The sequence below is a fragment of the Heterodontus francisci genome, chromosome 10, assembly GCF_036365525.1.
Source record: "Heterodontus francisci isolate sHetFra1 chromosome 10, sHetFra1.hap1, whole genome shotgun sequence".
Taxonomy (NCBI): domain Eukaryota; kingdom Metazoa; phylum Chordata; class Chondrichthyes; order Heterodontiformes; family Heterodontidae; genus Heterodontus; species Heterodontus francisci.
The window spans coordinates 104534128-104558338 of record NC_090380.1 but is presented as its reverse complement, the minus strand read 5'-3'; the positions used below and the strand labels follow the sequence as shown (position 1 = coordinate 104558338).

At 45.7% G+C, this 24211-nt stretch overlaps 1 protein-coding gene across 1 annotated transcript in view; it reads right to left on the bottom strand.

Annotated features, from left to right (window-relative positions):
- The window catches only part of LOC137374699 (interferon-induced GTP-binding protein Mx3-like), a 108171-nt gene that overhangs the window by 3210 nt on the left and 80750 nt on the right, over positions 1-24211 (bottom strand). The window contains exons 8-12 of the mRNA XM_068041220.1: positions 16561-16639; positions 14895-15017; positions 11595-11739; positions 8196-8354; positions 2663-2739 (exon numbers count right to left, since the gene is read on the bottom strand). Of these exons, the coding sequence (XP_067897321.1) occupies positions 2663-2739; positions 8196-8354; positions 11595-11739; positions 14895-15017; positions 16561-16639 (583 nt within the window). The remainder of the gene's footprint in view (positions 1-2662; positions 2740-8195; positions 8355-11594; positions 11740-14894; positions 15018-16560; positions 16640-24211) is intronic.

Here is a 24211-nt window from a genome sequence, read left to right as displayed (position 1 = left end):
TCAAGAGACAATGGGTAAGTGCCTGGAGGTGGCCAGTGGTTTGTGAAGCAGCAGTGGCTGTAAAGGCCAATGCTAGAGTGACAGATTCTTCCACAGGCGCTGCAGATAGAATTGGTTGTCGGGGCTGTTACACAGTTGGCTCTCTCCTTGCGCTTCTGTCTTTTTTCCTGCCAACAGCTGAGTCTCTTTGACTCGTCACTCTTTAGCCCCGCCTTTATGGCTGTCTGCCAGCTCTGGCGATCACTGGCAACTGACTCCCACGACTTGTGGTCAATGTCACAGGACGTCATGTCGCATTTGCAGACGTCTTTAAAGCGGAGACATGGACAGCCGGTGGTCTGATACCAGTGACGAGCTCACTGTGCAACGTGTCCTTGGGGATCCTGCCATCTTCCATGCGGCTCACATGGCCAAGCCATCTCAAGCGCCCCTGGTTCAGTAGGGTGCATATGCTGGGGATGTTGGCCGCCTCGAGGACTTCTACATTGGAGATACGGTCCTGCCACCTGATACAAAGGATTCTCCGGAGGCAACGAAGGTGGAATGAATTGAGACGTCGCTCTTGGTTGACATATGTTGTCCAGGCCCCTCTGCCGTAGAGCAAGGTACTGAGGACACAGGCTTGATACACTCGGACTTTTGTGTTCCGTGTAAGTGCGCCATTTTTCCACACTCTCTTGGCCAGTCTGGACATAGCAGCGGATGCCTTTCCCATGCGCTTGTTGATTTCTGCATCAAAAGACAGGTTACTGGTGATAGTTGAGCCTAGGTAGGTGAACTCTTGAACCACTTCCAGAGTGTGGTCGCCGATATTGATGGATGGAGCATTTCTGTCGTCCTTTCCCATGATGTTCGTTTTCTTGAGGCTGATGGTTAGGCCAAATTCATTGCAGGCAGCCACAATCCTGTCGATGAGTCTCTGCAGACACTCTTCTGTGTGGGATGTTAATGCAGCATCGTCAGCAAAGAGGAGTTCCCTGATGAGGACCTTCTGTACTTTGGTCTTCGCTCTTAGACAGGCAAGGTTGAACAACCTGCCATCTGATCTTGTGTGGAGGAAAATTCCTTCTTCGGAAGACTTGAGCATATGTGAGAGCAGCAGGGAAAAGAGGATCCCAAACAGTGTAGGTGCGAGAACACAGCCCTGTTTCACGCCACTCAGGATAGGAAAGGGGTCTGATGAGGCTGAATTGTGCCATAGATCACTAAAAACTAGTGCACAAGTGCAGAAATTAATCAACAGGGCGAATGGATTATTGGTCTTTATCTCAAGGAGGCTGGAATACAAAATGGGAAGAAGTGATGCTTCACTTCTACAGAGACCTGGTCAGACCCCATCTGCATTACAGTGTTCAGTTAAGGAGATATTAGCTTTTGAATAGATACAATGCAGATCCACCAAAATGATACTGAGGTTTGGCTGAATTATGAGGACATGTTGTATAAACTTGGTTTGTATTCCCTTGAGTACATTAGATTTAGGACTGATCAAATTGAAGTGTTTAAAATGACAAAGGGATTCGATAGGGTAGATACAGTAGGCTGGATTTTCAGACCCTGTTGAGGTTGAGAACAGAAGCAGACAGGGCCAGTTTCCCGACCCCATTCCTGATGACACAGGTTTGGGGCCTGGTAAGGCCACTCACCCCCATGAGCCGGGCAGGCAATTAAGCGCATTAAGAGCCTTGTTAACAGGAGATTGAGGAGGCCAACAGGTATTTTCCAGTTGGCCTCCAGTTTCTCAATATGACAAGGGACAGGCTGGGGTGCAAGAACTCCAGGCACGCCTACAGGCCCTCCCTGACTGCTTGAGTGGGGATGCAGACAAATGCTGCCTTGTAGAGGGCTACCCCCACCCCCCTCCCACACCACCCACCACCGCCCCCCCCCCCCCCACTCCCTGGCACCCCACCCCTCCACAGTGGTGGCCTGGCTGTTTTCTCTATTTTTAAATTAAATTTTAAAGTAAGTGTCCAAGAGGGCACCTTCATATTTAAGCACTCTCTCAGTTACTTACCATTTTCTGCAGCCTCTATACTCCTCTGAAACTGGAAGGCCTCTGATTGGCCCTCCAGTTTCAAGAGCCTGCCCGCTGCCCTTAATTGGCCAATTAAGGGTGCGCCCCGGACAAAATTTCAATGAGAGACTGCTACCCACTGCCCGGGGGTTTGCTTCGGACACAGAAACAGTCCTGGCTCCTGTTTCCTGCCCCCAGATCGAAAATTCAGCCGAGAGAAACTATTTCTGCTGGTGGGGAGATCCATAGCAATCTTAAAATTAGAACAAGGCCATTTTTGAGTGAGATCAGGGAGCACTTCTTCACACAAAAGGAATAAAAACCTGGAAAACTCTCTCCCAAGAGACTGTGGATGCTGGGCCAGTTGAAAATTTCAAGACAGGACTCTGTTAGGTCAGGATATCAAGGGATAGGGAGCTAACGCAGGTACATGGAGTTGAGGTAGAGATCAGCTGTGCTGGGATTGAATAATGGAGCAGGCTGGAGGGGCCGAGTGGCCTACTCTTGTTCCAATGTTCATATATACAGAAAACATTACTAAATTAACAATATATAGTTTGCTGTTGGTAATAAACCCCAACCACTGACTACCAGTAGACAAACCTTATTTAAATGATTTGTTATACAAATACATTTATACTGTACCTTGGCAGCTTTTAAAAGATTGGAAAAGTCACTGAAATGTTGCCCAGCAATATCAATAAAAGCTGTTCTTGTCAATTCTGCAACAGGAAAGGGGGATAAAATCACATCTTCCACTCATAACCATAGTTATCTAGAATGAGTTGACAAAGGTTGCTTTCGTTTTTTTGGCAAATGATCTTATTCTAGGGCTTGTTAAACACAAATCAGGGGATTTTTTGGGGTTTTTCAGTTGAGTAAAGGCCTCCAAAATCAGCCCTATACTCAACTACAGTAAAAACAGAAAATGCTGGAAACACTCAGCAGGTCTGGCAGCAGCTGTGGAGAGAGAAACAGAGTTAATGTTTCAGTTTGATGACCTTTTGTCAGAATTGAGAACGTTAAGAGTGTAACAAATTTTAAGCAAGTACAGAAGCGGGTTGGAGGTTGTGGAAGAACAAAAGGGAAGCTCTCTGATAGGGTGGAAGGAAGGAGACATTAAATGACAGAAAGGATGATGGTGCAAGGCCAAAGGAGATGGTAATGTGACAAGTAAAGAAACCAAAGATGTGTCTAGAGGTGTTGTGAATTGCAGACCCATCATCAACAGCTCCTGTCCAAAAACAAACAAAAACACAAAATAAAATACAAAATGGGGAAAGGAAAAAGAAAAAAATGGGGGGTAGTGGTTCTGAACTGAAGTTGTTGAATGCAGTTTTGAGGTGTGGAAGGCTGTAAAGAGTGGTGTTCTTCGAGTTTACGTTGAGCTTCATTGGAACATTGCGGGAGGCCGAGGACAGGGAGGTCAGAGTGGGAGTGGAGGAGAGAATTCAAATGACAGGTGACTGGAAGCTTGGGGGGACACGCTTGAGGACTGAACATGGGTGTTCTGCAAAGTGGTTAACTAACCTCTAACCAGGGGAGGCAGTGGTATAGTGCTATTGTCACTGGACTAGTAACCCGGAAACCCAGGATATTTCTCCGGGGATAAAAACAAGAAATGCTGGTAATCACTCAGCAGGTCTGGCAGCATCTGTGGAAAGAGAAGCAGAGTTAACGTTTCGGGTCAGTGACCCTTCATCGGAACTTCATCGGAGCCAGCATTTCTTGTTTTTATTTCAGATTTCCAGCATCCGCAGTATTTTGCTTTTATTTCTCCGGGGACATGGGTTCAAATCACGCCTCAGAAGGAGGTGGAATTTGAATTCAATTAATAAATCTGGAATTAAAAGCTAGTCTAATTATGGCCGTGAAACCATTGTCGATTGTTGGAAAAATTCATCTGGTTCACTAATGTCCTTTAGGGAAGGAAATCTGCTGGTCTGGCTCCAGACCCGCAGCAATCAAATATTCTTTGAAATGGCCTGGCAAGCCACTCAGTTTTATCTAACCGCTACAAAGTCAATAAAACAGAATGAAACTGGACGGACCAATCGGCATCGACCTAGGCACCAGAAATGACAACGGCAAATCCAGCCCTGCCAACCCTGCAAAGTCCTCCTGACTAACATCTGGGGGCTTGTGCCAAAGTTGGGAGAACTGTCCCACAGATTAGTCAAGCAACAGCCTGACATAATCATACTCACGGAATCATACCTTACAGACAATGTCCCAGACACTGCCATCACCATCCCCAGGTATGTCCTGTCCCACCGGCAGGACAAACCCAGCAGAGGTGGCAGCACAGTGGTACACAGTCGGGAGGGAGTTGTCTTGGGAGTCCTCAAAATTGACTCCGGATCCCATGAAGTCTCATGGCATCAGGTCAAACATGGGCAAGGAAACCTCCTGCTGATTACCACTTACCGCCCTCCCTCAGCGATGAATCAATACTCCTCCATATTGCTCTCCACTTGGAGGAAGCACTGAGGGTGGCAAGGGCACAGAATGTCCATCACCAAGAGTGTCCTCGGTAGCACCACTACTGACCGAGCTGGCTGAGTCCGAAAGGACATAGTTGCTAGACTGGGTCTGCGGCTGGTGGTGAGGGAACCAACAAGAGCGAAACACATACTTGACCTCGTCCTCACCAATCTGCCTGCCAGATATGCATCTGTCCATGACAGTATTGGTAGGAGTGACCACTGCAGAGTCCTTAGGGAGATGAAATCTCGCCTTCACATTGAGGACACCCTCCATCATGTTGTATGGCACTTCCATCGTGCTAAATGGGATAGATTTCGAAGAGATCTAGCAATGCAAAACTGGGCATCCATGAGGCACTGTGGGCCATCAGCAGCACAATTTTATTCAACCACAATCTGTAACCTCATGGCCTGGCATATCCCCCACTCTACCATTACCATCAAGCCAGGAGACCAACCCTGGTTTAATGAATAGTGTAGGAGGGCATGCCAGGAGCACCACCAGGCATACCTCAAAATGAGACGTCAACCTGGTGAAGCTACAATATAAGACTACTTGTGTGCCAAACTGCGTAAGCAGCATGTGATAGACAGAGCTAAGCGATCCCATAACCAACGATCAGATCTAAACTCTGCAGTCCTGCCACATCCAGCCCTGAATGGTGGTGGACAATTAAACAACTAACTGGAGGAGTTGGCTCCACCAATATCCCCATCCTCAATGATGGGGGAGCCCAGCACATCAGTGCAAAAGATAAGGCTGAAGCATTTGCACCAATCTTCAGCCAGAAGTGCTGAGTGGATGCTCTAACACGGCCTCCTCCTTAGGTTCCCAGCATCACAGGTGCCAGACTTCAGCCAATTCGATTCACTCCGCGTGATATCAAGAAACTGAAGGCACTGGATACTGCAAAGGCTATGGGCCTTGACACTATTCCGGCAATAGCACTGAAGACCTCTGCTCCAGAACTTGTCGCGCCCCTAGCCAAGCTGTTCCAGTACAGCTACAACACTGGCATCTACCCAGCAATGTGGAAAATTGCCCAGGTATGTCCTGTACACAAGTCCTACCTGGCCAATTTCTGCCCCATCAGTCTACTGTCAATCATCAGTAAAGTGATGGAAGGTGTCACTGACAGTGCCATCAAGCGGCACTTACTTAGCAATAGGGCGGCACAGTGGCGCAGTGGTTAATACTGCAGCCTCACAGCTCCAGCGACCCGGGTTTCAGTTCTGGGTACTGCCTGGGCAGACTTTGCAAGTTCTCCCTGTGACTGTGTGGATTTCCGCTGGGCGCTCCGGTTTCCTCCCACAGCCAAAGACTTGCAGGTTGATGGGTAAATTGGTCATTGTAAATAGCCCCTAGTGTAGGTAGGTGGTAGGAGAATGGTGGGGATGTGGTAGGGAATATGGGATTAATGTAGGATTAGTATAAATGGGTGGTTGTTGGTCAGCACAGACTCAGTGGGCCGAAGGGCCTGTTTCAGTGCTGTATCTCTCTATGACTCTAATAACCTTCTCAGTTTGGGCTCCGCCAGGGTCACTCAGCTCCTGACCTCATTACAGCCTTGCTTCAAAGATGGACAAAAGAGCTGAACTCAGGTGGTGAGGTGAGAGTGACTGCCCTTGACATCAAGACAGCATTTGACCGAATATGGCATCAAGGAGCCCTAGCAAAACTGAAGTCAATGGGAATCAGGGGAAAACTCTCTGCTGGTTGGAGTCATACCTGGCGCAAAGGAAGATGTTTGTTGTTGGAGGTTAATCCTCTGAGCTCCAGGACATCACTGCAGGAGTTCCTCAGGTTAGTGTCCTAGGCCCAACCATCTTCAGCTGCTTCATCAATGACCTTCCTTCAATCATAAGGTCAGAAGTGGGGATGTTCGCTGATGATTGCACAATGTTCAGCACCATTTGTGACTCCTCAGATACTGAAGCAGTCCGTGTAGAAATGCCGCAAGACCTGGACAATATCCAGGCTTGGGCTGATAAGTGGCAAGTAACATTTGCGCCACACAAGTGCCAAGCAATGACCATCTCCAACAAGAGAGAATCTAACTACCTCCCCTTGGCATTCAACGGCATTACCATCGCTGAATCCCCCACTACAACAGCCTAGGGGCTATCATTGACCAGAAACTGAACTGGAGTAACCATATAAACACCGTGGCTACAAGAGCAGGTCAGAGGATAGGAATCCTGCAGTGAGTAACTCACCTCCTGACTCCCCAAAGCCTATCCACCATCTACAAGGAACACGTTAGGAGTGTGATGGAATACTCTCCACTTGCCTGGATGGGTGCAGTTCCAACAACACTCAACACTCGTCCAGGAAATAGCAGCCTGCTTGATTGGCACCCTATCCACAAACATTCACTCCCTCTACCACTGACACACAGTGGCAGCAGTGTATACCATCTACAAGATGCAAAGCACCAAGGCTCCTTAGACAGCACCTTTCAAACCCGTGACCTCTACTAACTAGAAGGACAAGGGCAGCAAATGCATGGGAAGAATGAGAGGGGATCTCAAAGAAACCTATAAAATTCTAACAGGACTGGACTGACTAGATGCAGGAAGGATGTTCCCGATGGTGGAGCAGTCCAGGAGTCACAATCCATGGATAAGGGGTAAGCCATTAGGACTGACATGAGGAGGGAATTCTTCACCCAGAGAGTGGTGAACCTGTGGAATTCTCTATTACAGAAAGCAGTTGAGCCCAAATCATTAAATATAGTCAAGAAAGAGTTAGATATAGTTCTTTGGTCTAAAGGAATCAAGGGATACGGGGAGAAAGCGGGAGCAGGTTACCGAGTTTGGACGATCAGCCATGAAAACATTGAATGGCAGTGCAGGCTCGAAGGGCTGAATGGCCTACTCCTGCTCCTATTTTCTATGTTTCTATGGAACACCACCTGCAAGTTTCCCTCCAAGTCACACACCATCCTGACTTGGAACTATATCGCCGTTCCTTCACTAGCGCTGGGTCAAAATCCTGGAACTCGCTTCCTAACAGCACTGTCGGTGTACCTACCTCACATGAATTGTAGCTGTTCAAGAAGGCAGCTCACCACCACCTTCTCAAGGGCAATTAGGGATGGGCAATAAATGCTGGCCTGGCCAGTGACACCCACATCCCATGAATGAACATAAAAAAAGAGCTTACGTTGAGTGAGCAATCTTTTGAAGCACTTTTTTTTTATTCGTTCATAGGATGTGGACGTCAATGGCTGGGCCAGCATTTGTCGCCTATACCCAATTGCCCTCGAGAATGTGGTGGTGAGCTGCCTTCTTGAACTGCTGTAATCCTATGATGTAGGTACACCCATAGTGCAGTTGGAGAGGGAGTTCCAAGATTTTAACCCTGTGACAGTAAAGAAACAATGATATAGTTCCAAATCAGGATGGTGTGTGACTTGAAGGTTAATTTTCAGGTGGTGCTGTTCCCATGCATCTGCTGCTCTTTTCCTTCTAGGTGGTAGAGGTCACAGGAGTATTGGCAAGCTGCTGCAGTGCATCTTGTATTTGGTACACACCACTATTATCTCCTGGGTATGGGCTGGGTGATTGAATCCCAGATGGTTCCTTGATGAGGAGTTAAAGTGAAGATTCATCTGATATCATTGATGAATATTCTTGTCAGGGTATCAATCCTAGTGGTCTTACAAAACAAAGTTGCATACTTCACATACCTATGATGGTCTTGAGTTTCTTAATGGCTGGCTCTTCCAGATGAATAATCTCATTCCTCACAAGTAATTCAAATGTTTTGTAGTTAACAAACCCAGGCAGCTCCCTTCCACGGTAAGAATCTTCGAATTTCTGGATTTCAACACACAGGAAGTCCTGAACTAATAATGAAAATAAGCAAAGGGAGAAAAATAACTGTAAAACTCCAAGTGCCTTTTCTTTTATTGGTTTGATCACAATCTCAAATTACTTTGACTATCTCAACTTACTTTCAGTTAGAAATGACATTTATACAGCAGCTTTCTCGTCCTTAGGATGTCCCAAGACATTTCACTTTCGAAGTCGAGTCACTGTTTCTACATAATGGCCGGAATTTTATGCCGCCCCAGTGGGTCGGATGGTGGCATGGGGGCAGCGTAAAATTGAGCAGCAGGCTCCAGGAGGCCTACGCACCCCCATTCCGTCTGGACAAGTTTACAGTGTTGGGCGGGAGGCAAGTGGAAATGGCCCGCCTGCCTGAGGCCAATCAAGACCTTTAAGTGGCCACTCAACGGCCACTTAAGGGCCCTCGCCCGCCTCCATAGGTATTTTTTGGGGGAGGGCCGCCCCCGCCTCCCAACCCAACCCCAAGACCCAAGACACCCGCTCCCCCCGAAGGACCACTCCAGCCTCACCAGGGAAGGACCGATCCCCCTGGTGCGGCATGCCCCTACTTACCTTCCCTCCTCGATCCATGGCATTGGCTTGGCTGCAGTCCCAGCTCTCGGTGGCGCTGCTGGGACTAAGAGCTGCCGGCCCGCTGATTGGCCGGCAGCTCACTGAGACGGGACCTCCTCCGTCAAGTGTGTGGAAGTCCCGCCTCGGGACAATTGAAGCCTGGGGATCTGTAAAATACGGGATGGATCCCCAGGCTAGGCGGCAGCGGGTTCGTCCCCGACTTTCACATCAGAGTCCGGCTTCCATCCATCCACCGTAAAATTCCGGCCAATGTGTGCACAGCAAACATCAATGAGATAAATAACCAAATAACGTGTTTAGGTGATTTTGGGTAAGGAATGTTGTTCAGGATACTGGGAAGGTTCCCCTGCTCTTAATCAAATAGCACCATGGGGTCTTTTACAGCCATCTGAACGAGAGATAGGGCTTTGATTTAACATCTCACCCAACAGATAGCAGGTTCATCAGTGCAGCACCTACTCAATATTAGTCTAGATTATGTGCTCATGTTTTGGAGTTGGACTTGAACCGAACAATCTTCTGATGCAGACATGAGGAATGCATTATCACTGAGCCACACTGATGTAACAGTGCACCCTCAAACAGAAATCTTCAGACTTGATTCACTGATAAACTACTATATGTAAGAAAATAGTTTTCATTGTTATGTGTTAATGAATGCCACTGGGCAATATTCTTCATTAAGTGATGCCAGCGGGATAGAAACAATTGCTTGATTAACTCACAAAATTCAATCTTCTGCCTGCAAGACTACACAAAGAGACAGAACGTTCTATTTCCTTCTTGTGTGTGTATTTGGTTTGTCCATTTTTCTGTGTGCTAATTTAGCTCCTAAGGCTAAAAATTGATCTGCTCCTATTTTTGGGTGTGATTCTTTTTAATGCCACTTCAATTTTCTTCCTGGCTTGTTCACAGCAGTGTCCAGGAAATTAATCTTCAATTCCTGGAGACACCAGAACAATCCTGGAGCGTTGCTAGCCCTAGTTGTCTGTGGAATGGCCGTGACAGAATATTGTCGACTGCCCCACTAGATGTGTTCCTCCACACCTTGATTGGAGAATACCAGCTATTTTTAAGTAGGGAGGGTGGGGTTTGCATGGTAAAAACGGCAGGATGGGACCTAAAAGCCTCGCCTGGATGAAAACAGCCTAGGCTATTTGTCCTTTTCTGGCATTTTACCAATGGATCTACGGCAGATTGAGCTGTAAGTGTACTGGGCACCTCCCTGCCTCTTTCTCCTTTTCCAGAGGTGAGCACAGTGGCTTAAAATTAGCAAGTGAGTGTGCACGTGGATATAAGAAAGAAAGAAGTTATATTGATTTACATATAAACTTGCGTTCTTTGGGGGTCTCAAGTAGCATGTTACAGCCAGTGAAATACTTTTTGAAGAGTAATCACTGTTGTAATGTATGAAATTTTGCAGCCAATTTGTGCACAGCAAGCTCCCACAAATAATAATGTGATAATGACCAGGTAATCTATTTTTAGGTGTTGTGGTTGAGGGATAAATGTTGCCCATGTCATTGCAGAGAACATGCTCCTCTTCAGCAAAAGAATGCCTTGGGATCTTTTACATCACCTGAGATGAAAGACAGGGCCTTGTTTTAATGTCTCATCTGGAAGACAGCACCGACGACACTTGCAGCATTCTCTCATTACTGCACTAGGGTGCCAGCCTAGATTTTGTGCTCAGGTCTCTGTGACTTGAATCTATAACCATCAGTGCTAATGAAATTATAATGAGCAGAATATGGCCTCCTCAGTGTGTCTTGCCATGTGCTTTGATTAAATGCTGGTTCAGAGGCTGCCTATTACGTCCTGGCATCCAGTATTCTGAAGTTGATGGAGATGCTCTTGGTGAGGGAAGGGTGGCAGGTGTTCGATGGAATAGGGGCCTGTACAAGGACTCTCAAGAGACCATGGTCAATCAGCAGAAGAAAAAAATTAGCTCCTACCAAAAGAAGAGAGATTTTCTTCAGGCAGCTCAGCCACTGCTTTCTTACTTGCTGTAGCGTGTCTCTACTCGGGTCAATTTGCAAATGATCCTTGAAACATAAATACAAGGATGTGGGAAAGGGTTATCTACAACATGAGCCTGCTCGAGAGACACCCTCAGTCAGAAAGCTAGATTACACTGCTGAACTATCATTGATACACCAGCCAGGGGCCCGAATCAAAAAGGTACAAATAAATGGTGGCATAGTGATAATGTCACTGAAATAGTAATCCAAGGGCCCAGGCTAATGTCCTGGGACATGGGTTCAGATCCCACCTTGGCAGTTGGTGGAATTTAAATTCCGTGAATTAATCAAAATCTGGAATTGAGAGCTATTCTCAGTAATGGTGGCATGAAACTATCATCAATTGTTGTAAAAACCTACCTGGTTCAGATATCCTTAAGGAAGGAAATCTGCTGTCCTTATCCGATCTGGCCTATATGTGACTTGAGACCCACAGCAATGTGGTTGACTCTTAACTGCCCTCTGAAATGGCAGGGGAGATATTTTGAAGAAGCTTTCCTAGTGAGATTTAATGGCTGAATGGAGTCTATTATACATGGCCCAGGGACCATGTTGTCAAGAACAATTAGGGATGGGCAACAAATGCTGGAATTGCCAGCGATGCCCACATCCCATGAAAGAATAAAAAAAAGTCATACTCACAGTTAATTATATTGTTTTCCACAAATGAATTCCATTCTCCAAACTCTTTTCGTACTTTGGTGATGTACCTTGCTCCATTTTTGGGATTCTGAGTCTCTTCCCCAGAAGTCAACTCCTTTGTGTGACTACAGAATGTATTGATTTTCTGTGATTAAATCAAAGATATTGGAAAATTATCATTGTGCGGACACAGGAAAGTATTAAACAAGGAATGGCTATTTTACCATAAAGCTTTGTTCCTTCCCCAGATCATGTATAATCGACTCCATTCAACTATTAAATCTCCCAAAGAAAGCTTCTTCAAAATATTTCCCCTGCCATAGGGCAAAATTCCAGAATCCTATCCAATCTTACATCTCACTTCATACGAGTCCTAAAGCTCTCCACCACTGGGGTTTTTCTCATGTCATATCTTTTTTTTATTCTTTCATGGGATGTGGGTGTCGCTTTTGTTGCCCATCCCTAATTGCCCTTGACAACTGAATGGCTTGCTAAGCCATTTCAGAGGGCAGCTAAGAGTCAACCACATTGCTGTGGGTCTGGAGTCACATATAGGCCAGACCAGACCAGGAAAGCAGATTTCCTTCCCTAAAGGACATTAGTGAACCAGATGGGTTTTTCTGACAATCAATGATAGTTTCGTGGCATGATTACTAACACTAGCTTTCAGTTCCAGATTTTTTTTTAAATTAATTAATTAATTAAATTTAAATTCCACCAGCTGCTGTGGTGAGATTTAAAGCCATGTCCCCAGGCATTAGGCTGAGCCTCTGGATTACAAGTTCAGTAACAGTACCACTCGGCGACTGTCTTCCTCCTTGATCTGTTGTAAACTAATTGATAGAGACTGATTCTACGATTAGTCAACAATTCCATTATTGTTGTATCATGTGATTACCAGGATGGCAGTAGGCAATTGAGAAGGACCATTCTAGCAACTTAGTAACCATATGGGATTCCACAGTCTGCCTAAATAGCCTATTATGGTAAGGCATTCCATATTGTAATAACCTTCTGTGTGAAAGGACTTCCAACTTCTCCTTTTGTATGGCTCTGATGTTACTATCAAAGTGATATTGCCAGGTTGCGCTGTCTGTTACAATCACTTAGTTCATGGTTTGTATTAATATTTAAGAGGTCACTTTTAGTTTTGGGGAATTAGATGTGTAGCTGTAAGAATTTCAGAAGGTTGCATTCCACCCAAGATTTAAAGCTCAAAGATCTCTCGATGAGTTCTTACAGAGACAGAGTTAGGGAGGTGATGGCCATAAAACAGCAGATGGGCTCGTTTAGTTCGGAGTTGAAACCAGAAAGTCTAGAAGAAATTTCTCTACCATTGTTAACAATATCAATTATTCATGTGGGTATCAGAAATCAAAGAGATGTTTTGGGGGTAGGATGTAATTAGCTTAAATTACTTTCTGGGACATCCCATATGTATCACATTGTTCTAGAGGTAGATAATACAGAGGGTGCCTGTTGGTGTTTAGATCTGTGTGCTTGCTTACAGACAAGCAGTTGGCTTTTCAAAGCTGTTGGTCTCAGGAGCAAAGAGGCCATCGGAAACCAGGGGCATTTCTGTTTTGAGGCAGGCCCTTGCTCAAGCTGGGAAGTCCAAAGTTGGGAGAGGTTGGAAGAGAACTGGAGGTTGTTCCTAGCCAGATGCTAGAGGGAGAATCTCCAGGAGATTTTTATACCTCAGAAGATAGCTGAGAAATTAAGGAAATCGAAGTGATTTCCTCAGAGCTGTGGTACTTTGGATTGGTTCTAGGAGAAGTGAACAAACCGCAAGATCCTGTATTGTATAGGGGAACTCTTGGGGTGGAAGTAGCAATCAAATAGGAGTGTTCTGTTGAGATTTAGAGTTTAAAGTATACGTCTTTATCTTCTGTTAAGATTTTAAGTTTAAAGTATGTGTTTCCAAGTGTAGTATTACGTTTGTAGTGTTTTGCCTTATTGTACAATAAAGTTTTTTGGTTATGACATGAAATCTTGTGGCATAATTCTTGACTGGGAATTACTTTCTCTTTTTAAAAATTAACCATCCTTCATGTAACATACATCTTAGAATGTATACTACTACATTTAAATCTACCCATCTGAAGTTATAATGTTATTGAATAGAATGGGCCTATACTCATTGGAGTTTAGAAGAAACTCATTGAAGCTTTTAAGCTTCTGAGAGGGCTTGACAGGATAGATGCTGAGAGGCTGTTTATCATGACTGGAGAGTCTAGAACTAGGGGTCATAGTGTCAGGATAAGGGGTTGGTCATTTAGGACTGAGATGAGGAAACATTTCTTCATTCAGAGGGTTGTGAATAGTTGGAATTCTCTACCCCAGAGAGCTGTGGATGCTCCATCGTTGAGTCTATTCAAGGCTGAGATCAATAGATTTTTGAACTCCTGGGGAATCAAGGGGGTCAGACAGGAAAGTTAAGTTCAGGTCAAAGAACAGGCATGATTGTATTGAATGGTAGTATAGGCTCACGGGGCTGTATGGCCTACACCTGCTCCTATTTCTAATGTTCTCATGCTCATTTAGTCACAAGGGGGAAGTTAGAATAGCTGTTTTTTTCCACACACAAGGTTATTAGAGAATGGAGTACTTACAGAGAACACATGGTCCATCTGATCTGCTGGACTGGTTTTGATCACCTAAGCGAATCGGAGAGGACTGTTCCTGAGTATTTATTACTCTAATCGGTCTGTGGTTTTCTCTGTTGGTCTTGCCTCTCCACGGGGTGGGAGGAAGTGGGGACTAGGAAAGGGAGGGGGAGGAAGTGTCTTGTTATGATCCTCCACCTATCATGAACGTGGGGCCAGTCAGCTTTTTCCTGCCTGTCAATTTCATCTGCTTGCATGTAATTTCAGTTCATTGGCTATTCACTGGTTCTTTGGCCTAAATTTAATGCCAGCTTTTATAACTAAGGGTGTTCACCCATTTACTATAAAAAAAAAAGCCCAAATTCATGGTGGAGTGGAAGGTGGGGAGGAATTAAGGCTTGCAAGTCAAACCCTGGTCCCAGTCTCAGAAATCCATTTCTTTTTGGTTGATTGAGTTAATGGTCTGTTTTAAATCAGGCCCAGCTGTGAAATGAATTGGAGATTTGAGAGTGAACACTTCTTGGGAGTGAAGTTGGCCTTTGATAGTAACACAAACCTCCGGCAATAAATCAGGAGCCCATTTTACATCCCGCACAATTCTCTTTTCCATTGAATTTAGCTTCACCCATCTACTGAGGGTTAATGTTACAGAAAATGGAACACAAATGAAGTCATTAAATAGGGATGCACTTACCTTAATCATAAAGATCACCTTCTCATGGTTTGAGATAGGGACTCCTCTGTTGCAGTTTTTCAGACTTTGCATTGTTTTGTTCAGTTTCATTTCAACATCCTTTTGCAACTTTGGCAATGATTTCTTGCAAAGAAAGATCACGGGAACATCATTTTTAGCAGGGGGAAAGGTTGATTAAGCATGTGTAATGAGACCTTATCCACATCAACCCTCCTTCTCAAAAAAATCCCTAAATCCATTGTCCCTGAAGCAATAAGAAAGAAAGTCACACCTATCACAACCTCAGGACTTCCCACAGTGGTTTTAAAGCTAGTGAAGTACTTTAAAAGTGTAATCGCAGTTGTACCGTAGGAAATGTGGAATTGAGGAAAGGCTCACTGCGCACAACAAGGACCCACAAACAACAACATGATAATATCCAGATCACCTGTTGGGATTAAGGGATAAAGATGCCCAGAATACCCCAGCTTTTCTTCAAAATACTGCCATGGAATCTTTTATGTTTAACGAAGAGGGCAGATGGGACCTCGGTTTAAGGTCTCATCCAAAAGATGGCACCTCACACAGTGCAGCAGTCCCTCTGCCAGAGTATCAGCTCAGGTTTTGTGCTCAAGTCTCTGGAGTGGAACTTAAACCATAATCTTTTGACTCAGAGACAAGAATGCTACCAACTGAGCCGCAGCTGACCCCTTGCACCTATTTATATTGTGTCCTTTGTTGGACTTCCCTATAACTTATTCCACATCTCATATTTAAGTGAACAAAGCCCCTTCTTACTCCTAAAAATCCTCATTTTTACATTGTGGCACCTCATATTCAGCTAATGATATTAGCTCAGGAGATAGATATTGAAATGAATGCTCTCCAGCTGAATGCTTTCCCCGATGGGGTCCATTCTAGGATCTCAGGCCTGGAGGTCAGAACTTTCAGTATGATTTTAATATGCAGAAAATCCATGGAATTCCCCAAACTTCCTTGAATCAAATGATACTCTGTACTAGGAATGCTAGCTTGTAAAAGTTACCCCCAGAACCTTGGGTATAAGGAATAAGGTTAAAAAGAGGCCTCGCTTATGGCAATCCAGCTATGAAAGAAAATAAAAGCAAAATACTGCGGATGCTGGAAATCTGAAACAAAAACAAGAAATGCTGGAATCATTCAGAGCATGACAGCCCCCCATTTTACTTTCATTTTTAGTTATTTTTTCTTCCTTTTTTTTACATTCTTTTTTACATTTTTTACAATCTTTTTTTGCATTTATTTCATTTCATCTTAGTTTGTTCAGTTTGCTTACCCACTGTTTTTTTCAGGTTTTTTTTCAGGTTTGCACTTGCTGCTGTTCAATATTCAGTGTATTCACACCTAATCTGTACTAATGCTTTGTCTTTCAACACACCATTAACATATTGTTTGCCTTTGCTCCGTGACCTTTTGGTCAGCTATGTGGCCTGGTCCAATCTGCACCTTCTCCTTTGTTATCTCTTGCCCCACCCCCACCTCACTTGCTTATAATCTGTGACTTTTCTAATATTTGTCAGTTCCGAAGAAGGGTCACTGACCCGAAACGTTAACTCTGCTTCTCTTTCCACAGATGCCTGCTGAGTGATTCCAGCATTTCTTGTTTTTGTATGAAAGAAAATAGATTGTTTTACAAAATAAAACTTACATTGATGTGATTAACAAGTTCCGTTGTGAGTCTGCCTGCTAAACATGGAATGCCGGCCTTCCCCTCATCCAAAAGCTGCCTAAATTTTAATTAAAGCAAAAATGTCAGGGTCAGGATTGATATATTGTGAGGTAACAGCAAAATGCATAATTGATGAGACAGAATATATATTGTTATAGGTATCCTTGTTTTCAAATCCCTCCATGGTTTCACCCCTCCCTATCTCTGTAACCTCCTCCAACGCTACCACCCTCCGAGGGGTCTGCAATCCACCCATTCTGGTTTCTTGTACATCCCCGATTTTCATCACTCCACCATTGGTGGTCGTGTCTTCAGCTGCTGAGGCCCTAAGTTTTGGAATTCCCTCCTTAAACCTCTCTACCTCTCTACTTCTCTTTCCTCCTTAAACTTTTCCACCTCTCTACCTCTCTTTCCTTTTTTGAGATGCTCCTTAAAACTTACCTCTTTGACCAAGCTTTTGGTCACGTACCCTAATGGGCTGAATTTTGCCAGGTGGGTCACGATCCCAATGCAAGCCTCAATTCCGAGTTGGGAACCCAGAAGTGGCCATGGTAGAGTGATGGGCATGATCTTTCTGGAGGTGGCCAATTAAGAAGCCATCTCCAGGAGCTCTGTCCAATTAGGGACGGCGGCCGGATTCCTGTGTGTGGAGGTCATACAGTCATATAGTCAAAACGACTCAGAAGGAGGCTATTCATCCCATCGTGTCCATGCAGTTCTCTATAGAGCAGTCCAGTCAGTCCAATTCCACTGCACCCCGTAGCCCTGCAAGTTTATTTCCCTCAAGTGCCCATCCAATTTCCTTTTCATATCATTCTGCATCTCCCTCACAGGCAGCGCATTCCAGGTCATTACCACTCACTGCGTAAAAATGTTCTTCCTCACATCCTCCCTGTTTCTCTTGCCCAAAACCTGAAAACTGTGTCCCCTAGTCCTTGTACCATTAGCTAATGGGAACAGCTTTTCTTTGTCTACCATACCCAAACCTGCCATAATCTTGCGCACCTCTATCAAATCTCCCTCAATCTCTTTTGCTCCCAGGAGAACAAACCCAGCTTCTCCAATCTAACCTTGTAGCTAAAATCCCTCATCCCTGGAACCATTCTGGCAAATCTCCTTTGCACTCTCTCCAGGATCCTCACATCCTTCCTAAAGTGTGGTGACCAGAACTGGGCACAATATTCTAGTTGGTGCCTAACCAGAGCTTTATAAAGGTTCAGCATAACTTCCCTGCTTTTGTACTCAATGCTTCTATTTACGACACCCAAGATTCCATATGCTTTGCTAACTACTCTCAATATGTCCTGCCACCTTCAAAGATTGATGCACATGAAACCCCAGGTCCCTCTGTCCGTTCAGTGTGGCACATGGATTGAGCCACTGGCTGCCTTTGCAGTGTGGACACTGCTGAGGGGCCAGCAGCAGGAGTGGCAGTGACATTATGGAGGCGCCCTCAGTCGGAGAGGAGTGGCAGCTCTTGCAGTAGGGACAACATTAACGGATACATCAGCCTCCATGAAGTGGCTGCAATAGCCCACGTTCTGCTTGGGGAGACCTCAGTGATTTACTGCTGGCAAATTAGTAAAATGCCTTAAATGTTTTGCTTGGACTGTGAAGCCGCCTCTGTTGCATTGCCAGGCTCCTGACGGAGTGTGGGACATAGGGAAAACTTCAATTCATTGCCAGAGGAGGGACTGCTCGCCCTATTAAGTTCAATAATTGGCTACCCACCGCTGTTGGGCGGGCAGTTGTCACTGGTGGGTGCCTGCTTCCAAGAAGACCACGAGGTGGGAACATGTCGTAGAACCAGTCCAACCCAATTCCTGCTAAATTTCCACAACCTCCACCTCCAAAGCTGCCTCCATGGGGCTTTTTAAAAAATTCATTCATGGGATGTGGGTGTTGCTGGCCAGGCCAGCATTTATTGCCCATCCCTAATTGCCCTTGAGAAGGTGGTGGTGAGCTTTGGTAGTGGAGGCAGTGAATGTTTGTGGATGGTGTGCCAATCAAGCGGGCTGCTTTGTCCTGGATGGTGTTGAGCTTCTTGAGTGTTGTTGGAGCTGCACCCATCCAGGCAAGTTGAGCGTACTCCATCATGCTCCTGACTTGTGCCTTGTAGATGGTGGACAGGCTTTGGGGAGTCAGGAGATGAATTACTCGCCGCAGGATTCCTAGCCTCTGACTTGCTCTTGTAGCCATGGTATTTATATGGCTACCCAAGTTCAGTTTCTGGTCAATGGTAGCCCCTAGTATGTTGATAGTGGGGGATTTAACGATGGTAATGCCATTGAATGTCAAGGGGAGGTAGTTAAATTCTCTCTTGTTGGAGATGGTCATTGCCTGGCACTTGTGTGGCACGAATGTTACTTGCCACTTATCAGCCCAAGCTTGAATATTGTCCAGGTCTTACTGCATTTCTACATGGACTGCTTCGGTATCTGAGGAGTCACGAATGGTGCTGAACATTGTGCAATCATCAGTGAATATCCCTACTTCTGAACTTATGACTGAAGGAAGGTCAATTGATGAAGCAGTTGAAGATGGTTGGGCCTAGGACACTACCCTGAGAAACTCCTGCAGTGATGTCCTGGAGCTCAGATGATTGACCTCCAACAATCACAACCATCTTCCTTTGCGCTAGGTATGACTCCAACCAGTGGAAAATTTTCCCCCTGATACTCATTGGCTCCAGTTTTGCTAGGGCTCCTTGATGTCATACTTGGTCAAATGCTGCCTTGATGTCAAGGGCAGTCACTCTCACCTCACCTCTTGAGTTCAGCTCTTTTGTCCATGTTTGAACCAAGGCTGTGATGAGGTCAGGAGCTGAGTGGCCCTGGCAGAACCCAAACTGAGCGTCACTGAGCAGGTTATTGTTAAGCAAGTACTGCTTGACGACAACTTCAATCACTTTACTGATGATTGAGAGTAGACTGATGGGGCGGTAATTGGCCGGGTTGGACTTGTCCTGCTTTTTGTGTACAGGACATACCCGGACAATTTTCCACATTGCTGGTCTGATGTGGCACAGTGGTGCAGTGGTTAGCACTGCAGCCTCACAGCTCCAGCAACCCAAGTTCGGTTCTGGGTATTGCCTGTGCGGAGTTTGCAAGTTCTCCCTGTGACTGCATGGGTTTCTGCCAGGTGCTCTAGTTTCCTCCCACAGCCAAAGACTTGCAGGTTGCTAGGTAAATTGACCATTGTAAATTGCCCCTAGTGTAGGTAGGTGGTAGGAGAATTGAGGGAAGGTAGAGAGTATGGGATTAATGTAGGATTAGTATAAATGGGTGGTTGATGGTTGACATAGACTCAGTGGGCCGAAGGGCCTGTTTCAGTGCTGTATCTCTCTATGACTCTATGCCAGTGTTGTAGCTGTACTGGAACAGCTTGGCTAGGGGTGCCACAAGTTCTGGAGCACAGGTCTTCAGTACTATTGCCGGAATATTGTCAGGGCCCATAGCCTTTGCAGTATCCAGTGCCTTCAGTCATTTCTTGATGTCACGCGGGGTGAATCGAATTGGCTGAAGTCTGGCATCTGTGATGCTGGGGACTTCAGGAGGAGGCCAAGATGAATCATTAACTTGGCACTTTTGGCTGAAGATTGTTGCAAATGCTTCAGCCTTATCTTTCGCACTGATGTGCTGGGTACTCCCATCATTGAGGATGAGGATATTTGTGGAGCCACCTCCTCCAATTAGTTGTTTAATTGTCCACCACCATTCAGGGCTGGATGTGGCAGGAAGGGCTTAGATCTGATCCGTTGGTTTTGGGATCGCTTAGCTCTGTCTATCAGATGCTGCTTACACAGTTTGCACGCAAGTAGTCCTCTCTTGTAGCTTCACCAGGTTGTCACCTCATTTTGAGGTATGCCTGGTGCTGCTCCTGGAATGCCCTCCTGCACTCTTCATTGAACCAGGGTTGGTCTCCTGGCTTGATGGTAATGGTAGAGTGGGGGATATGCTGGGCCATGAGGTTACAGATTGTGGTTTAGTACAGTTCTGCTGCTGCTGATGGCCCTCAGCGCCTCATGGACGCCCAGCTTTGCATTGCCTGATCTGTTCGAAATCTATCTGATTTAGTATGGTGATAGTGCCACACAACACGATGGACGGTATCCTCAATATGAAGGCGGGACTCCGTCTCCACAAGGACTGTGTGGTGGTCACTCCTACCAATACTGTCATGGACAGAAGCATATGCGGCAGGCAGATTGGTGAGGACGAGGTCAAGTATGTTTTTCCCTCTTGTTGGTTCCCTCACCACCAGCCGCAGACCCAGTCTAGCAGTTATGTCCTTTAGGACTTGGCCAGCTCGGTCAGTAGTGGTGCTACCGAGTCACTGTTGGTGATGGACATTCTGCACCATTGCCACCCTCAGTGCCTACTCCAAGTGATGTTCAACATGGAGGAGTACTGACTCATCAGCTGAGGGCGGGCAGTAGGTGGTAAGCAGCAGGAGGTTTCCTTGCCCATGTTTGACCTGGTGCCATGAGACTTCATGGGGTCTGGAGTCAATGTTGAGGCCTCCCAAGGCAACTCCCTCCTGACTGTATACCACTGTGCCACCACCTCTGCTGGGTCTGTCCTGCCGCTGGTACAGGACATACCCGGGGATGGTGATGGTGGTGTCCGGGACATTGTCTGTAAGGCTGGGAATATTCTGTCAAATATCTCCTTTTGTGACTCAACATAAAATTTATTTATTTTGCTTCTGTGAAGGCATGTTAAAGGCATATTTACATTCTAGCTGTTGCAATTAGAGATAAGACTAGGAGTTGAGGTAAAGGTTGGGTCTATAGTAGGCAGAGTGAAGGCTGTTAGAAGGTGAGGAGGCAGAAGTCAGGCATTAAACAAGCAGGAAGAAGACTATGTGGTTGTAATAATACCTAGTTAGGTCTGCTGGGACTGGCCGTGGGGCTTTTACCTCGATACACTGTTTGAAAAAGAGTGTTGTTCTATTCAACAAACCTTTATATGGAGGTGGCTGGGGGAGTGGGGAGCGAGCAGAGCCTAATGTCGGGTTACATTGCAAGTGTACGCCATCTTAATATTATGTAGTCATAGAACCATAGAGTTATACAGCACAGAAACAGATCCTACAGCCCATCGTGTCTGTGCCGGCCATCAAGCATCTAACTATTCTGATCCCATTTTCCAACACTTGGCCCGTAGCCTTGTATGCTATGGCGTTTCAAGTGCTCATCTAAATATTTCTTAAATGTTGTGAGGGTTCCTGCCTCTACCACCTGTTCAGGCAGTGCGTTCCAGATTCCAACCACACCTGGGTGAAAACATTTTTCCTCAAATCCCCTCTAAACCTCTTGCCCCTTACCTTAAATCTATGCCCCCTGGTTATTGACCCCTCCGCTAAGGGAACAAGTTTCTTCTTATCTACCCTATCAATACCACTCATAATTTTGTATACCTCAATCATGTCCCCCCTCAGCCTTCTCTGCTCTAAGGAAAACAACCCTAGCCTATCCAGTCTCTCTTCATAGCTGAAGTGCTCCAGCCCAGGCAACATCGTGGTGAATCTCCTCTGCACCCTCTCCAGCACAATCACATCCTTCCTATAGTGTGGTGACCAGAACTGTACACAGTACTCCAGCTGTGGCCTAACTAGCATTTTATACAGCTCCATTATAACCTCCCTGCTCTTAGATTCTATACTTTGACTAATAAAGGCAAGTATCCCATATGCCTTATATAACCACTTTATCTACCTGTGCTGCTCAGTGATCTATGGACAAGTACACCAAGGTCCCTCTGACCCTCTGTACTTCCTAGGGTCCTAGCATCCATTGTATATTCCCTTGCCTTGTTAGTCAAAATGCATCACCTCACACTTCTCAGGATTAAATTCCATTTGCCACTGCTCCGCCCATCTTACCAGCCCATCTATATCGTCTTGTGGCATTCTAAGGCTTTCCTCCTCACTATTTACGACACCACCAATTTTCGTGTCATCTGCGAACTTACTGATCATACCTCCTGTATTCACGTCTAAATCATTAATGTACACTACAAACAGCAAGGGTCCCAGCACCGATCCCTGTGGTACACCACTGGCCACAGACTTCCACTGGCAAAAACAACCCTCGACCATTACCCTCTGCCTCCTGCCACTAAGCCAATTTTGGATCCAATTTGCCAAATTGTCCTGTATCCCATGGGCTCTTGCCTTCTTAACCAATCTCCCATGCCGGACCTTATCAAAAGCCTTACTGAAGTCCATGTCGACAACATCAACTGCTTTACCTTCATCTACACATCTAGTCACCTCCTTGAAAAATTCAATCAATTTAGACACGATCTCCCCCTGACAAAGCCACACTGACTATCCCTGATTAATCCCTACCTTTCCAAGTGGAGATTAATCCTGTCGCTCAGAATTTTTTCCAATAGTTTCCCAATCACTGATGTTAGTCTCACCGGCCTGTAATTACCTGGTTTATCCCTGCTACCCTTCTTGAATAATGACACCACATTCGCTGTCCTCCAATCCTCTGGTACCTCTCCTGTGGCCAGAGAGGTTTTGAAAATTTGTGTCAGAGCCCCTGCTATCTCCTCCCTTGCCTTACATAACAGCTTGGAACACATCCCATCTGGGCCTGGGGATTTATCCACTTTTAAGCCTGCTAAAACAGCTAATGCTTCCTCCCTTTCAATGCTAATATGTTCAAGTATATCACAATCCCCCTCCCTGATCTCTACACGTACATCGTCCTTCTCTATAGTGAACACAGATGAAAAGTATTCATTTAGAACCTTACCTATGTCCTCCGGCTCCACACACAGATTGCCACTTTGGTCCCTAATGGGCCCTACGCTTTCCCCGGTTATCCTCTTGCCCTTATATACTTATAAAATGCCTTAGGATTTTCCTTTATCTTGCCGCCAGTGTTTTTTCATGTCTCTTCTTCGCTCTCCTAATTACTTTTTTAAGTACCACCCTACACTTTCTATACTCCTCTAGCGCCTCCTCTGTTTTCAGTCCTCTGAATCTGCCATAAGCCTCCTTTTTTTCCCTTATCCAATCCTCTTTCTCCCTTGACATCCAGGGTTCCCTGGACTTGTTGGTCCTACCCTTCACCTTAACGGGTACATGTTGGCTCTGAACCCTCACAATTTCCTCTTTGAATGACTCCCACTGATGTGATGTAGAATTTCCTACAAGTAGCTGCTCCCAGTCCACTTTGGCCAGATCCTGTTCTATCATATTGAAATCGGCCTTCCCTCAATTCAGTACCTTTATTTCCAGTCCATTTTTGTTCTTTTCCATAACTACCTTAAATCTTAGAGTTATGGTCACTATCCCCGAAATGCTCCTCCACTGATACTTCTACGACTTGTCCAGCTTCATTCCCTAGGATTAGGTCCAGTACTGCCCCTTCTCTTGTAGGACTTTCTACGTACTGGCTCAAAAGGCTCTCCTGTATGCATTTTAAGAGTTCCGCCCCCTTTAAGCCTTTTGCACTCAGACTATCCCAGTTGGGCGGCACAGTGGCGCAGTGGTTAGCACCGCAGCCTCACAGCTCCAGCGACCCGGGTTTGATTCTGGGTACTGCCTGTGCAGAGTTTGCAAGTTCTCCCTGTGACCCAGGTGCTCCAGATTCCTTCCACAGCCAAAGACT